Here is a 17,739-nt window from a genome sequence, read left to right as displayed (position 1 = left end):
TCATGGACACCACTTCCGGCGAAGGCTTTCAAAAATAAAAGCTTTTCTCAGACGCGCGGTTTTTTTTCATTTTTCCCTCAAAAGTCTAAAGGAATAGCTCAGTTGTTTGGTTTTTTTTTACTTTATTTATTTGTTTATTTACTTACATATTAATTTATCTATTATATGGCGTGTTAGTACAATTGTAGATAAAATGGGAGTAAACTTTTACCAAAAAAACTCAGAAATTCTCAAGAAAAAATCTGAGCTCCAGAAGTTGAAAATTTGCAAGGCAAAACTCAGAAATTTGGAAAAATAATCATTTTTAAATTACTAGGAAATTTCTGAGCTCCAAAAGTAAAAAAATGTAAAGATTTTTTGATAAATATCAGAAAAAATAAGGAAACTTTTGAGCTCCAAAAGTTTAAAATTTGCAAGAAAAAGAACTCAAAAAGTTTTTGATAGACGTTGAGTTTTATCTCTAAAAGTTTTTTAAAAGAAATTCCTGAAATTTTTAAGAAAAAGCAAGGAATCTTGATCTCAAAAAGTTAAAAATTTGTGAAAAAGACTAGCATTTTGAGAATATAAGACATTTTCTAAAAAACAAAGACATTTCTGAGTTTCACAAAGAGTCAGACTTTTGAAAAGATTTTTATAGAAAATTTCAGATTAGTCTCAAAATTTCTGAGTTTTTTGGCAGTTTTTCCCCCTTAATCTATTTTACATTGTTGTAGATATAAATGAATAAAATAGCCACATTTTTTTGTCATTGAATGAATGGTATTATTTCAGTGCACCATAGTAGCACATTTGGATGACATATTTCTTTTGATAACCCCATTTCTAATTTATCCACCATAAATTGATTTTTCTCTTGTTAAAGTTGGAACTTCTTAAATTATGATTTGCAGCTAAATCATTTTTTACAGTAAAGAAAGCTTAAAATACCAAACATTAAACGTTTCCACCATTAGCAAAAAGTCATTGTTACATGTGGTATGCATACTTTCACGCATCATTTACTTCTTTGTCTTCAGATGTAATTCATAAATGCGCAAAGGGGCTCACATTTGGTTTTATTTTGAAGTGCGACAAACCACACTTCCGGTGTGAGTCTGCATTTATTGTTTTAACTTTATTCTGCTCTGCTGCGGCGTCACCCTCCATTCAGCTCATACTGGGTTAACCTGCTCTGCTTCTCTCTGCAGTAACAACCAGTGAGGGCCGAATTAAACACACAAACACACATTTTGCATCGATTACAACCTGAAAACTCACAGACCCAAAATCCAACCTGCTCCTCTCAGGACCGGCAACTTAAAAACCAACAAATCAGTTTAATTCAAATCAATTTAAATACCTCACAATGTCATGATAATGATGTTTGTGAGCAAAACATCATTACACATAAAGAAAAGTGTTAAAAATCAGTGTTGTATAGTAACGAAGTAAAAACACTTCACTACTTTACTTAAGTATATTTTGGAGTACTTCATACTTTCCTCGAGTATGAACATTTTTGATGACTTTCACTTTTACTTCACTATATTTCCGAACTTAATTGCGTACTTTTACTCCGATACATTTTCAATGTGTGGTTTAGTTATTCGTTACAAAAAAGCGAGAGAGAGAAACAAAGTGTTTTGACCCCACCTACTGATTAGCAAGTAGCAAGCAGGCTACCGAACAAAGTCGGTAGCCTGCTTGCCTGGGCTGGTTCATCACCTCCAATAGGATACACCTGTTTCGCTTCTCCCATTAAACACAAAGAAAGTCTCGCAATCAGCAGCAGCCACATGGAGGAGGAGACGGAGACCACAACGACTGCAACTACGTCGGACACGGCTCCAAGGGAACCACCAGCTGGTGATGAGAGCCCATGACCTTATTTAAACACAATACACTCTTTCGTGGGTGTTAAAGATTCGTCGTACCGCATGCAGTTTATGTTATTCCTGCCCGAAGATGTGGAAATTCTATCTTACAAAAACTCCCCGTCCAACTTGAAGAAACACATCGAGGTAACGTCTTATGAAATGGTTATAATCCTCCTGTTTCAGTAACTATAGCTTGGTCACTAGGCACTACTGTATTGTGAAACGTTGAGCATAAATGAACTTTGTTTGGCATTGTTTCAGTTCCACACGTGGTGTATTTAGCTTAGGCCTAATGTTGACTGTAGCAGGCTACCTAGACTCCTCTGTTCAAGGGGGACAGAAGCCATAGCGATAGCAATTTAGACTCAATTTAACAAATATAGGAAAGGCATGCAAGTTCAAAACCAGGTTTACAGATGCCAATAAGCTGCATTTCCCTCCCAATTCTTTTTTTCTTTTGCATAATGACCAGTTGTGTGCACCACCTACTGACTGTAGGATTGACTGATTCACTGATTTGTGAAGTAGAGTAATCGTAACAGATCTTTTTCTTCATGTTGGCCGCATTTTCTGTACTATTTATTTTTCTCATTTTCAGCACTGACCTTACTTGAAGGGAAAACTTAAGGCTTACAAAAACTTTGTATTTTCTGTCCTGGAGGGTTTACTAAGAAGCTGGTTCAGTTGTAAAGCAGGTTAAGTTAACCTTGTGCTATAGGTAAAGCACCTAATTTTCTTAACTAAATGATGCCTGCAGGTATATCTATTAGCAGGTTTAATTTTGCCTGCACTTGGTTGGGTACATTATTTTAAGTGTATTTGACAAGTTTACCAAAATATAAAAAATGTCATTCAAACTGCATTTGCTTTGTTTTACTTTTTACTTGTACTTTTCATTACATTACTTGAGTACATCCATTTTTACAGTAATTTCCATACTTAAGTACAAGAAGTTTCAGATACTTTAAGACTTTAACTCAAGTAACATTTCAGTCAGTGACTTGGACTTTTACCAAAGTCATATTTTGGAGAGGTACTTGTACTTTTACTTGACTCTGAGATTTCAGTACTTTATACAACACTGTTAAAAATAATCATTGCGTGGACGCGGGGTCTGGTTAACCTTTTGACCTTTAAACTTTCATTCATATTTTCAAAATAAAAGCAGTACAAAGCGACAAAATGTGGCACAGTAGATTTTTACCAAATTTGTTTGATGCAATGGAATTTTTTGCCAAACGTTTGACACCAGTTTTAATTTTAAAACAGTTGTTTAATCCTAATAAATCAGAAGAAAGCTCAGAAAAGTATAACCAGACATGCAAGTTGATCAGCTAAATTAGCAAAACTGTCAAGATTTAAAAAAAGATTCAAACATTTTTGCAAAATAAACCTGAGTTTGAGCTGAAAATGGTTCCAAAAATTGTTAAAGGAGCTACTAAGTTAAGGGGAACATCTGCTGAAATTTGTCTCAAAAGCTGAAGTTATAAACTTTTGCAGAAATTGCAGGAAAGCCAAATTTTATTTTAACTGATAAATTAGCAAATAATCTGCAATAGAAATTACATGAAATAACAAAATAGGAAGCTTTTAAAAAAAAGTCCTTTAGAAATACATTAATTAAATATGCAAACGCATAAAATGTAAGTTTTACATGTAATACACAACCAATTATTAGATTTCCCTTTAGAAATTAAACATTTCATTTAGCATTTACTTACACTTAATTTTCTGAAAAGTTTAAGTGTAACAACTAAATCTAAAAGCTATTTTACTCCCAAAAACCTTAGCAGTAGAGAAGTTGAAGAGTTGTTTTACATATTTCTTTAACATTTGGATGAGCAGCAAACAATAAAACCAGATCCAGCAGTGATTAATGTCTCTCTGTATGTTTGTATTAATTTCAGATTTCAAAACAGACCTGAAAATATTCCCCAAATCAGAGACGACAGCCTTCGGTGGTAAACAGCAATTATTTATTGAACTGAAATGAAAAGGAATAAGTACCAGCTCTACTGCATTATTGAACCATTTTGCTCCGTTGACATTGACGTGGGTGTTATTCTACTATTTCTTTATTTTTCTCTCTTAGGATGTAGTGAACACAAAGACACAAGGAACATTCAGCTATCACAGATTGCACACCAGATACTGTAGTAACGCAGTCTAATACAAGACCACCAAAATAATCCAGGATTTTTTTCAGTTTTTTTTTTCCTTCCTCGTTTCGTAATTAGTTTGTAGTTTTTTTCCGTAAAGAGTACAAAAGTCCACCCGACGCCGGGAACGGGACCAGTCGGCCGCTCATCAGGCAATGCCTCAGAGATAAAAACAAAAGCAGAAATCCAGCAGGAAAAAAAAAACCTAACATGTACAATAATACACTGACACAGAAAGTCAGCTGTGTTAATAAAACATGCAACAAGTAACAAAACTTGCTGAAATCATTAAAAAAAATCTAAAACCAGTTATAATTGCATAAATACTCTGTACAGTTCATTAATCTGCAGTGAAATGCACCTCTCTGCTGAAATGACAACGTAAACCTGCTTCAGTCAAAACTCATGATTCCTCTTTGCTTTTTTTTCTACAAGGTGCAAAGAAGTTGGGCCTCTTCTGCGAGACGGTGATGATGATTGCACTAAGTTACAGTACGGTAACGATGAAAGCTAGCAGGAGTGTGTGTGTGTGTGTGTGTGTGTGTGTTTTTAGGACCAAAACGAGGGTTGGTGGAAACCAAACGGATGAAAGTTCTTCAAATGAAGCAGCGCTGGAATAAATGGGAGAAAAGAGGAAAGAAAAGGAGTAAAAAATAAATTGATAGGATAATTGAAGATAGTTCTTGACTTAAAACTTTGCAATTAAACAACTTCATTTAAATTAATAGAATCGTTGAAGAAATTAAAAACAAGATAAGATTATTTTAGATTTAGATTTATCTTTATGCTCCAAAAAACTGCCTTTTGTCAAGGGGGGTCCAAAGCGTGGTCCATGGGCCATTTGTGGGCCTTGAAATGATTTTGTTTGGCCCCTGACTACAAATCAAAAATGGTAAAAGCAATTAATGTTTTAACCATCAATTAAAACATTTTTGTTTTTCTTTTAATAAGGTAATAATCCTAAATTCATTTTTTGGATCTTTAATAGTTTTACAGAATAATAATTTTAAAAAAGTTTATAAAAAAAAATCTCAACCTTTCTTCTTTTTTTTTTTTTTTTCATTTACAATTCAATGAAATCTGTGGGCAGCCTGTAATTTAAATTTGTCAGTTTCAGCCACAGGTTTAAAGTTTGGACACCACTGGCCAACAACAAAAAGATTTTTCAAGGCCCTTTGAAAAACAAACAAAAAAGGAAATTTATTTATAAAATAAATTTCTACAAGGTGAATTTGTTAAAATTTTAAATGAAACAATTCTATAGTAAGTATAAAATGTGGGGGAAAGCACTTAGTTGACAGTAACTGAGAGCAACATTAGTTTAATTCTGTTAATCCAATGCAGACATTGGATGAAATTGTACAGAAAAACCATCATGAAGCTTTTTTATGACCTTTCTATTTAAAAACACCATTCAGTCTTCAGTCAGAAAGGCTCTCTTAGATATTCCTTACTACTTTTGCTTTTCAATATTGGCGTTGTGGGCAGAATGAGCAAAACTCTTAAGCCAATTCTGAGGGAGCCCAAGATATTTGTACTTCCTATACATATGTGTATATGGGGTGTACAAATTATATAGGAATTACATATAGGGGATATATGTAAAAAAAACTTTATCTAAGCCGTGAATTCAAAAATTTTGTCGTTTAAGTTTGAGGAGATTAAAAACCGGACCATCAAAGGAATAAATATGGCGCCTTTGTTACGGAAATGTGTCAAAATGCTGCAGCTTTCCATGTTTTTGGTGACATTGGAGCTGAAATAAAAGCTTTGGCTGTATAGAAAACACTAGCTGCATTTATTGTCCCTTTAAAGTCTTCCACACCATCTCTGCTGGGCAACATTTCACCACCGAAATCAAACATAAAATCATAAATTGGCATTTAAAAATGCATTTTTAATCCAGTTCAGCTGTTTTTGCCCAACTTTTTAAATATAACGGATATTGTTGAGGGATAATCAAGGTCTTCTCTTAAATTAGGCTGCAGCTAGAAGAATTAAAAACAGATTGTGTAGAGAGATGTAAAAATAAAGATGTCCCTTTTCTGTGTCCTTCTAAAAAGCTGCTTTGACTGCAATGTGGATGTCGGAGAATAAATTCACATTTTAAAACAAATCTCCGCCTTTTTGGATAAACTCGTATAAACAAAAAGAATAAAACTGATATGTTTAAAAATCTGAACTGATCCAGTCTTCAGAGCGCAGCAGCAACCATGATAAAAAAATACAGCAACCTCCAAACTGAAAACGACGAAGGACAGAGCAGATGATAGGCTGAAAAAACAAAACTATTTGGCAAAAAAATTGTGATTTTATGTTCGATCTCACATTTTGTAAACAACAACGTGATCTGGAAATTATTTTTATATATATAAAAAAAGGTGATTTTTGCATAACTCCACCCACAAACAAAGTTTTGACATTCATATCCCTCCGTACGTCTTCTCTACTCACTGTGGCTTGTGACGCAGGTTACACACAATCTGTAGTTTTGTTTTAAAGCAAGGAGTGGTTAGTCACATCGCTAAGTTACAAGCAAGCTGTTGTTTTTCTAGATGACCTTCATTTTTGTGTTTGCAGAGTTAAAAAGGCCGTGGTTACGTATTTACACTATGAACAAGTCTTTTTTTTTTTTAATGGTAACAGAAGGAGGAGGAGGAGTATCTTCGGAAATGGTGGGGGATTGATTCAGATTAGCTGCTTGGTTATGTTTTCCCCCTCCGGATGATGAGTACATGTAGTTAAAGTGATGGCTGAGTTTCTTTCCCACATTTTCATTTCGATCCGGTTCCGATCTCCGTGCAAATCAAACATTCTGGCGCTTGAGAGGATAGGGATTCTGGGAGGTTTCAGGTCACACGGAGGGCAGATGAAGGGATCCAGGCGGTTTGCTAACCTATCAGTTTTTGGCACCGCCGTCGTCGTCGATGCTTCGCTCGTGCTGAAGGTTGTAGTAGCAGTTCTGACAAACTCGCACTGGAGATGAAATCTTCAGCCTTTTAATTTCCGACTGGAAGCGACTACACCTGCAAAACAAGCCGATAATATGTTAATAAATGAGATTCTGACTAAAGGTTCTACTAGTAATTTCTACAAACCAGATGATTTATAAACAAACAGTAATTCATCACGTATGCGAACATGTAAAGAGAAAATAACAAAGGACTAAGTATAGAGCCCTGAGGTACACCAGAGGTACTAGAATAGATGCAGGTTAATGTTTAGGCCTGTCACAATTACAGATTTTGCTGGGCAATAAATTGTCTCTGAAGTTATTGTGATAAGTTATAATATTTTTAAGTAATATAACAGTAATGGCAAAATAATGCAATAACAGTTCATTTTCAAAGTTCAATAAACTTAAAATTCTACTGAGCATTTAACATTGGATCTAGAAGACATTTTAAATACTCAAAATAAATAAACAAAACAACAGAAACGGCAAATAAAATGAATTATGATGTCTCACATGACAACATGGAAACAAAAACACAGCTTTAATATTTTTTTGTAAGTAGTTTAAATTTTCCGAGTTGCTTTATATTTATTTATTTATTAATGCTTTTAGATATTTTTAAAAGCAACTCAGAAAAGATGACAACAAATCAAAATCCACTTGGTCCCAAAATATTTGTCAGTCAGCTCCAACAAACAAATATGTTATTTACATTATTTACAACATTAAATCAGTTAAATTTATATATATATACATATAACTAGTGCATGTTAGCGATCAGGGTGTTTTGTGAACGATCGATTGATTATAGAGGAACTGCTGATCGGATTCAGGTTCTTACCGCTGACAGAAGAGCTGCCCGCAGTTCCTGCAGTGGTGGCGTCGCTCCGTCAGGGAGAAGCGGACGGTGCAGCCGGAGCAGCTGTCCACCACCTCGTCCTTCACCCAGTGGTCAGCCGCCGAGCGGCCGGGCTGGTCGCTCACCGACCAGCTGAAGACTCGGCCGCGCCCGTCTCCAACCAGGATCTTACTGTGATCCCTGCAGAGACGAAGCAGGAGCAGAGGGAAACCGCTCTCACCAGGGTTCATTCAGTTTCAAACAGTAAAATCCAAGCAAACTATAACTTTAGTAAAACAGAATGTAGTTTTATAGATATAAGCCAGTTATCAGTTATCAGGCACATTGGGTCAGCAGTTGCCTTCAGAACGCAGGCAAGAATACATTATTCTAACTATTTAAACTACTTACAATTAAAAAAATATTAAAGCTGTGTTTTTGTTTCTATGTTGGTGAATTTAACTTTTTATTTATTTATTTGTTTGTTTCTCTGACTTGAGAGAGAATAATTACTGTCATGTAGTAACTACAAAAGAAGCTTGCTCAGGCTGATACATGATTGTGTGTTTTACCAAAATATTTTAGCAAAAAAATAATAATAATTCAAGCAAACGTTTCAGGCAGCACACTTTGGAAATAAAAACAATACAACTTAACTAAAAAAACTGTTTCAATTCACTATATTATGTCAATTTATTACTGTTATTAATAATGACTTGTGATAATATTCTATATTCTACAGCAGTGATAAGGAGGAATAAAATATAGTAAAAGTTTGTTTTGAAATGTCTCTCCTGCTCAAATTAAATAGTACGAAGAATTTTACAATAAAAATTTTAAAAATGTTCTTGCCAAGTTCTTTGTCATTTAGCAAAGATAAAACATTTTGGTAATTCTAACTGACCTAAAACAATAACAGTTTAGTTTGATTTAACTTCATACACTGAGAATAAAAACATTCTTTTTATTAGGAGCAAAAAATATCTATCAATGTTTTCCAAATTCAGGCTTTTAATCAAATGTTATATTTACACTTTATTACAAAACTGCACAGCTTTAATATCAAGCACTTCCAAACCTTGAAAACATCTAATAAAATTCAAAGATTTCCCAGGATTTCAAGCACCTGCATTAATTAAAGGTTTAAATTAATTAAACCAGTGAAACGTTGAGAGAGTTAAACAGCAGCACTTTTAGTAGTTTGCTTAGTATTTAAGTTTTAGATGTTATTAAATGGTTTATTCTTGAAAGAATACTTTTTTATGTCTTTATTTACAAAAATAAAATGTTCTCTGTTACTTGGAGATGGAGAGGGAGGTGATCTCAGCCGGATGGGCGTTGTCCTTGCGATCGAACGCTGTGTGCATGGTGAGTTTGCTCCGGAAGACCAGCTGACGCTCCCATCTGTATCCTGCAGCCACACACACATCAAACACGCTCACCGAATCGCCTTTATGCTGGAAAACGCTCAAAGAGCCAGGAAAATGTCGCCCACCTGCTTTGAGCTGGTTGTAGGTCCGCGGCTCGGGGGCCGGCGGATGGACAGGCTGAGGGAGGGACGTCTGGGCTGGGTGAGTCGACAAAGGCAGGGGGCCTTTGGTTTGGCCCTCGGAGTAGTTGACGAACACGAAGCCGTCCTTCTCGTCGATGCTGAGTGTGTCCGACCAGCGGTGAGAGTCGTCAGAGCCGCTGTCCATCGACCAAGACGCTCCGGCTCTAGATGACGGACCTGAATGGAGAATCAAAACAGACGGAGTTACATAAAATACAGAGAGAATCAGAGCTAACTAACAATTATTTTAGATCAGAAATTAACCGTCAGAGCCACATAAAGACAGCTGCAAAGTCGGCCTTCCATCACCTGAAGAACATTTCCAGGATTAAAGGACTAATTCTCAGAAACTCATCCATGTGTTCATGTTTAGTCACATTGATTTCTGCAACAGTGTCTTCTCTGTGGCTCTTGTGATGCAGGTTCGATTTCAGCTTCTTCCTCTCACATGCCAATGTGCCGTTGGGGAAAGCACTTAACCCCCTACCGATCTGCATATCGGTGTATAAATGTGTGTGTGTGTGTGTGTTTGTGAATGTGACTCCAGTGTAAAGCATTTTGAGTGGTAAAAAAGATTGGATAAGTTCACAGGTCTGCCTAAAAAAATCAACCAAGTGCTGGTTCTGTTGGACCTAAGTGGGGCTTTTGACACTGTTGATTATGACATATTACTAAAACAACTGGAGAGCTTTGTAAAACTTTCCAGTCACAATCGACTGTGATTAATTTGATGATTCATTTCAGTCGTGCTGTTCAGCAGAGATCCGGGCTGCGTACCTCTGGGTCGGTGGACGGCGCTGCCCGGCTGGCTGCCACTGCCTCCGCTGGTCGAAGGGTTGCGCAGCGCCGCCGGTTCCTCTCCTTCTGACTCACTGCTGTCATCGTCACCATTGTTACTCTCAGCGCCCTCTGGGAGAACAACAACGTTTAGGTTCATCAGTGCAGAAGCGTTCATAACTCCCTCACAACACATTTATTCAGCCTTAGCCATGGCCTTGTAGAATCGCTTTCTGTTGCAGCTGAAAGTTTTTTCGGGTGTTTTCACACCTGATAGTCCAGTGGACTCGGTTCGATTGGGGCCTAAAGGTGAAACATTTGTTACATTTCCAGCTGCTGCATTGTGTCAAACAAACCAAACTCATTGAAAAACGTGTTCCCCTCCTCGCCTGTGGGGGCGCTGCACCAAGAACCAATGAAGGAAACAACACAAAAAACCTCAGAAGAAGACATGGAGCACAACTTCCTTCTTCACAATGCAAAAACAAAATCTTTAGTAATCTTAGACTAGTTCCTAGTGCAAATAGCTTATTACACTTCAATTAAACAAAACTAACTTATACGTAACTTTTAAAAAAGATATAAGAGCTTGTTTTAAGTAAATAATTCCTTAAAATTCATAAAAAGTAATTGTTTCATTGGCTGACTATTTCACTTATAACATGGAAAAAATTAAAAATACCATTAAAATAACTTTAAGTCTGAAAAATGTAAAACAAAACTCACCAATCTTCTCATCTGTGCAGCAGTCGGACACGTCGGGCTCCACTGGCTCTGGCGCAGGGGTTTCTGGGACTTGTAGGAACTCCATTCTCCAAAACTACAAGACATTTTTCACCCGGAAGGTTAAAGGTAAAGCTCCTGAAAAGATGACAAACCTGCGTTCAGAAAGATGTGATCTGGTTACCCTGACGACTCCGTCGGAGTGTCCAGTGACGATGACGTTCTGCGTGTCCCACTCGTTCATCTCGGACACGCAGCAGCAGAGGATCTGCTGGCTGCGGCCGGTGAAGGTATTGGCGCTGGCGATGGGGCTGCCGTTGATGCTCCACACATGGATGTAGGTTCCCGCGCAGGAGACGATGTCGCCCTGCAGAGACCGGACGGTTTATTAGCACCGACTTTATCAGTTTTACAGTTTTAAGTACATCTACCGTCTCCCACTGTGAGTGGGAGACGGGAAGAACAATTTCCCTGAGGGATTAATAAAGCTGGCTGTCTAGATATTTAGATAGGTAAATAGACAGCTATCTCATTAGCCAGCTGCCTATTTATCTAGCTAGCTATATCTAATCAGCTAATTAACTAGATTCCCATCTATCTATTTAGCTAGATATTTATCTATCTACTTATCTACCTACCTATCTATCCTTCCATCTATAGCAGGGACAAAGTAAACTAAAATACAACACAATTTTATGTCTTTTTCACACAAATTCAATACACCTGACTGGTCTGTAAGCTAAACAATTTACAAAAACAAATCCCCCAATTTCAATAACTTTAAATATAAATAGAAAAGCCGACCTTTACTTTATTAACACAGGTCAATAAGTCATTGGAATTATTAGGGCTAATAAATATTGATTACATTGAAACAATCCAAACAAATCTTGCTATGGTATCTAAATGAGCTTCCTGCTCAAATTAAATGCTTAAACAAGCAAAAAAGGTTACCAAGAAAATTCTGAGAAATGTTTTCTGGCGTCTACATGATAGGAATAATTTTAGTAATTCTAACTGACCAAAAATAAGATAAATTTAGTCAGATTTAAATTCAGACAGCGAGAAAAAAATTTCTCTCTTTTTCTTAGGCGTATAAAAATATTTGGTTTCAATTGTAAATAACATTTTCAAAATTTAGGCAAACGTTAGGAAGAACTTTATTATGAAATGGAGCAGTTTGAATGTCAAGCACTTTCCAAACCTTGAAAACACCTACAGTAAGTCAGGGGTGTCCAAACTTTTTATCACGTGGGCTAAAATCATCCTGTCAGAAGTATTCACAGATCAAAAAAATAAAACAAGAATCAAGCAAATAAACATACAATTTTATTTTTGTAATTATTGTTATTTTTAGCAAAAAGGATTTTGTGTGTTTGCTTTATTAAAAGAGCATTTATGACAGTTTTCAAATTGTTTTGGACTCTATCTAAATTTATTCCAGTTACAAGAACAGGATTCGGGTCACTTTCTTTCAAAATGATTGCTTTATTTAGCCAAGTTTAACAAATCAAATAAAAGCTGAGAGCAGAGTCTGTTTTTCAGTAAGAGTCTCTGGATAAACTTTGTTCTAATTATTATGAAACAAATTTGTATTATTCTTGAACTGCAGCTGAAGCCACAAAAAAACTGTCCAAGGGCCATATATGGCCTGCGCACCGCACTTTGGACACCCTTGACCTAAATGAAATTCAAAGGTTATCCAGTGAGAAAGTGACTGACTGTTAGCTCGTTGATGCACAGTGCGGAGACGGGCGCACGGTGTCCACGCAGCTGCGTGACGAAGGAGAGCTTGTTTAGGTCCCAGATGATGCAGGTCCGATCCCGGGAGCCGCTGACGACGATGCGGTACGCCGACGACGCGGTCAGACAGGTCACGGCGTCCGTGTGGCCGAGTAATGCCTGAAACATAAAGAGAAAAGGTTCATTCTGAGCAAACCTCACCTTACTGACCGCGGCAACTCGATGATTCAGAGAAGACTGCTACGCCTGACGTGACCCAAATACGATTTATTTAATTCATTTTTTGCCATAATTGCACTCGTTCCTATACCACCCGTCTTATGTCACTTTTTATTATTTTTAACTTAAAATAAACAACAATAAGGAATCGTTATGTAGCTGAATTTATAAAAACAAGAAAAAATCAATTTAAGTGTCACTATATTTGAAAGGAAAATGTACAGTCCATCCATCCATCCATCCATCCGTCCGTCCATCCATCCAAATTTTCCATAAAAACTTAAATAAAAATTGCAGGTGTGTGTCTGAGTCTGGTGAAGTTTTGGTTAAAACATGTTTGTTTTTCATTCAGTGGGTAGAAAATCCAGAAATTTTACTCAAGTAAGAGTAGGAATACTTCATAATAAATGACTCAAGTAAAAGTAAAAAGTACAACATAATAAAAATACTCCTAAAAGTAAACTTTTCCTAAAAAGTTACTCAAGTTAATGTAACTGAGTAAATGTAACTAGTTACATACAAGTTGAATATTTTTGGAAGTGTGAACGACCACAATAACAACACAACAATCACATTTCACATAAAAGTATTTGGGTCATTTGAGTGTGAGTGTGCATAGCCTCACCTGTTTGAGCGTCAGAGACTTGGCCTTCTCCTTGGAGCTTCCCGTCTCCCACACGCAGATGGCGGTGCTCGTCCCCCCGGTGATGACGAGTTTCGGGTTGGGGCAGATGGCGCCAAGGATCTGACCCCACTCTGACAGACACTCGTACACTACCAGGGCCTGAAACGGGCCAGAACATTGAAATTTCTCCTCAACACAGCAACTGGCTGTACACAAAAAGGTTTCTTAACGTCCTACCACCTTGAAGTACACACACTGCAAAAACACAAAATATTACCAAATAATTCTGGTCTAGTTTCTAGTGCAAATATATTAGTACACTTGAAATGAGACAAAACTAACTAACAAGTAACTTTTCAGTAAAAGTTGTTTTAAAGCTAATTTTAAATCAATAATTCCTTAATTTTGTAAAAAAAAAAAAAATACAACTTCACCTGGAAAAATGTCTTGTTCTAAGTGAAATAATCTGAGAGTGGAACTAGCATTATTTTCAAAAATATAAAGGAATTATTTAGTAAAAACAAGCTTCTATATCTTTCTGGCACTAAGATATTTGAACAAGAAACTAGATAAACATTTTTTTAATATTTTGCATCAGATCCATCACTAGATCCAGATTTCAGCTAGTTTCTAGCAGGGTCAGTAGAGGATCTGAAGCTATACGTTGACCCTTTGCAGGTCCAAAGATAATAACTTATTAAAGGATAATAATTAAATACTAAAACAAACTCTGTAAATTTGTGAGGGTATAAGAAGCCTCTGACCTTGTCGGACTCGTAGTTGGCCAAGCGACAGCTGAGGTCGGCGTAGCCCCAGGCGAACGTTTTGCTCCAGGTGGGTGGAACCAGAACTTTGTTTTGCTCCACAGCCAGGATGCCTTTATCAGTGCAAACGATCTGTCCCACAGGCTCCTTCAACTCTGAACCAGAGAAACATGAATTCTGTTTATTTACCACAAATAAAAGTGTTTATACCCAGACAATGAGGGAATCTAAATAAATAAAGGAATCTAAACAAAAATCAGCTTCTTAGAAAAACCAACAAAAGTAAGACACACAGTTAGAAGTAATTACTAAAAAATTGAAAAAAAAAAGGCAAAATTTTGATTTATAAATTCGTTCTGTTTATTTCTGTGTTTTTAGATGTGTTCAGGATGGAACTAGGCCTGTTGCAATAAACAATAAATCAATTAATTGCATAATAAATTAAAACAAGATCAATAATGCTGACTAGAATTTAAAGTTTGTGGAAATATTAAAGCAGATTTTACGTGTGTGTGTGTGGGGGGGGGGGTTATGATAACCTTTGACAGGAGCAAGAGAAGGTCTGAGGTTGTCCAGATGATGGAAAAAGATTTTGTCGTTGTTGGAGTTCGACGGAACGGCTGCTAGGTCGCCGTTGGTTTTACTGCGAACGCGTTTGGGAGGATGAGGTTTCTTAAACAGCTGAAAGAAAAAGTAAAATCAGTCAGAAGGAGATTTCTGCTTCCCAAAAAAAAAAGCAGACTCAGATTTCTGAGTTACTGACCTGCTTGGGGATTTGTCCGAAGTTGTTGATGAAGCCGATGGTGGCCGTCTCCTTCAGCGGGTCGTTGATGTTGTAGATGTCCACCTGACCCTCGTAGAACAGGTGGTGGAAGACGTTGACGGCCTCCACGGCCGGCGGCCCCTGCTGCTTGTAGCCGAAGATCAAGTCGATCCACTCATGGAGGTGAGCGGAGACGTAGTCGCACTCCAGCGCCTGGGAAAAAAAATAAATCTCAAACGTCAGCAAGTATGAATTAGGCTTCCCTGAGCAGTTTAGGATCGGTCTGTGGGCTGACCAAAACATGTTGGTTCTGGTCAGCCCAACATCTTTTGATAATGAGATTTTCAGTCTGGTTAGTTTGGCCTAGAATGAGCTGCTATAGGGTCTCTGTCATTTCAAATCCAAATAAGCTGCTGCTGGCCACGCCCCCCAACTCAACGTTTGCGTATAAATGTCTGCAAACAGATGTGCAATTGTATAACCGGACATCTTTGAAAAGCAGAAGTGGAGCCTCCTGGGCAACCAACAAGAAAGCAGCAAGTGGTTTCTGAATGGTAAGTCAACAACTAAACACTTGTCTTTTCTCCGAAGAGTTTTTGCGGCGCTAGTGGCTCGTATTTTTTCGACAGTAGGCAGACAGGAAGGAGGGTGAGGAGAGGGGGAAGACATGCGGCAAAGGTCGTCGGGACCGGGAGTCGAACCCGTGACGTCCGCGACGAGGACTAAGGCCTCCAAAAGTGGGGCGTGCTAACCCCCTGCGCCACCACAGCACGCCCCAACACTTGTCTTTTCCAGCAGCCACTGGACAGTAAGACCATCAAACCATATGTGTTGGAGCTCTGCTTGGGTTGCTAGGTAACGGTGCAGCATGACTCAACAATCAGGAAGCTCTTTAAAAGGGTCATTTACCACAATGTTTCCCAACCCCTGTTCCTCAAGGCTCACTGCCCTACATGTTTTAGCTATTTCCTTGCTTCAGTCCAGCTGATTTTAATTGATGACTGATTAACAGGCGTTTGTTGAACTGCAATCAGTTGAATCAGGCACATTAAAGCAGGGAAACCCCTAAAACATGTAGGACAGTGGGCCTTGAGGACCAGGGTTGGGAAACACTGATTTACCAGATACCAGAAAATATCAACTTACTGCTAAAAAAATCATCTAGTTTTTTTTAAGTGTTGTGGCTGTTTGTAGAAGTAATAGAAACACAAACGTACATATAGGGCCATTTTACAGCATAGTCAAGTAACTATATTATTTGCAGTTGTTACAAAACTGCTATATATAGCATATATGAATTACAAGAAATTTTACTTCCTGATTTAACGCCTTCAAATTGGGCCACTGTCTCTTTAAAACCTTCGGCTTCAGAAAGCTATTACAACAGGGCTCCTCCATTAACCCTTCAACAACGTTTTTACCAGCGTTTCACTGTGCAGTGCCACCAGGTGTTTGCTAATTGCTGCTGGCTAGTCTGAAGGAACTGAGCGGGGAGGGCTGATCTGAGAGGTGGAAGGTTGGAAACAGCAGCTCGGAGGAGGAGCTAGGTCCAACCAGGTGTTTTGTACAGTGGAATAGTTGTCATGGAGATTGTCAAGAGAAGTGGAGTTTTGATGACTATACTGAACCCTTTGTGACAACTGAGGATGAAGAATCTGCATCTTCACATCAATGACGAACATCTTCTCTTTCCAGGGGATGAGGACGGCGAACTGCAGGAGGGGGATGGACTCCCGGCATGTGAAAGGTCTGACCTCGTGGAGGGGGTGTCAAGAAAACCTGAGCTCATCCCACTTCCCCATGCTGGAGATTTTAGTTTAACAGTAATAATAAATAAAGTTATCTTTAAAATGAATCACTAAGTGACATCAAGTGACAACAGTAGACTTAAACTTCAATAAAATAAATCTGGTGTGTTGTGTGTGTTGTTTTTGTCTCCTGCAAACTTTGCTTTAATTCTATTCCTTTTTTCTATCTAATCATAAAAAATCATAATCAGACAGAGAGAGACATGACACAGGAAGAGCAGGTTTCCTGGAAAAAGAGGAAGTTTCCAGCCTGCAGATTTATAAAAATAGTTGAGACTATTCCTTATTTTAAAGCATGAAAGTTTTAAAGAATGAAAGTCTAAACATTTTGAGTAATTGGATAAGATTCAAAGTAAAATACTTATATTAATAGTGGTTTACTTATAACACTTACACTTACATTTGTGGGAACACTTACAAGAAAAACAAGTAACTGTAACTTTGGCATCAAATAATTAGAATAATAGATTATTCTTGGTTTCTTTTCAGAAAACATATGTAATAACTCACATTAAGATTATAATAAGAATAATTAATAAGTTATGGTTATAAAATTATAAATGAAAGCTAAATCAGAGAAGATAAAGAAATTATAAATGTGATTTTGACATTGAGCTTGAAATGGTATAAAAAGGTGTAACTGCAATTAAACATCACTGATATGTTGGAGGTAGATGGTAGGTGAAAGGTGAAAGGTTAAGGGAAAAAGGGGAACTAACAGGAGAGCAGAGATGATCAGCGCCTTATTTGGAAACAGGTTGTTGAACAACGTAAACGTTTCAACAACAGTTGTGCAGGCAACGGACATAGGAGGTTGAGCAACCCTGAGACATTAGCACAGACATCAAGACAAAATGTCTGTAAAACAGTGATGGATATGAGATCATCTCTCTAAGCAGACAGCCAATTAAACAAGCACAGCAACAGTGCTAGCCAATGCAAACGCACCAAAAGGG

The 17,739-nt window shown here is 37.4% G+C and overlaps 1 protein-coding gene across 6 annotated transcripts in view; it reads right to left on the bottom strand.

Annotated features, from left to right (window-relative positions):
* Window positions 1-3,810: 3,810 nt before the first annotated feature.
* The window catches only part of wdfy3 (WD repeat and FYVE domain containing 3), a 97,916-nt gene continuing 83,987 nt past the window's right edge, over window positions 3,811-17,739 (bottom strand). For all 6 annotated transcript variants that reach the window (XM_028033766.1, XM_028033761.1, XM_028033763.1 and 3 more), the window contains 12 exons: window positions 14,976-15,188; window positions 14,752-14,893; window positions 14,213-14,367; window positions 13,449-13,607; window positions 12,584-12,763; window positions 11,046-11,228; window positions 10,865-10,958; window positions 10,139-10,270; window positions 9,305-9,538; window positions 9,109-9,220; window positions 7,813-8,010; window positions 3,811-7,041 (listed from right to left, as the gene is read on the bottom strand). In XM_028033766.1, coding sequence (XP_027889567.1) covers window positions 6,915-7,041; window positions 7,813-8,010; window positions 9,109-9,220; window positions 9,305-9,538; window positions 10,139-10,270; window positions 10,865-10,958; window positions 11,046-11,228; window positions 12,584-12,763; window positions 13,449-13,607; window positions 14,213-14,367; window positions 14,752-14,893; window positions 14,976-15,188 — 1,929 coding nt within the window. In that variant the 3' untranslated portion in view covers window positions 3,811-6,914. The remainder of the gene's footprint in view (window positions 7,042-7,812; window positions 8,011-9,108; window positions 9,221-9,304; window positions 9,539-10,138; window positions 10,271-10,864; window positions 10,959-11,045; window positions 11,229-12,583; window positions 12,764-13,448; window positions 13,608-14,212; window positions 14,368-14,751; window positions 14,894-14,975; window positions 15,189-17,739) is intronic.

The sequence above is a fragment of the Xiphophorus couchianus genome, chromosome 12 (assembly GCF_001444195.1).
Source record: "Xiphophorus couchianus chromosome 12, X_couchianus-1.0, whole genome shotgun sequence".
NCBI classification, from domain to species: Eukaryota; Metazoa; Chordata; class Actinopteri; order Cyprinodontiformes; family Poeciliidae; genus Xiphophorus; species Xiphophorus couchianus.
The sequence above is the reverse complement of the archived record's forward strand: the minus strand, read 5'-3'. Positions and strand labels throughout refer to the sequence as shown.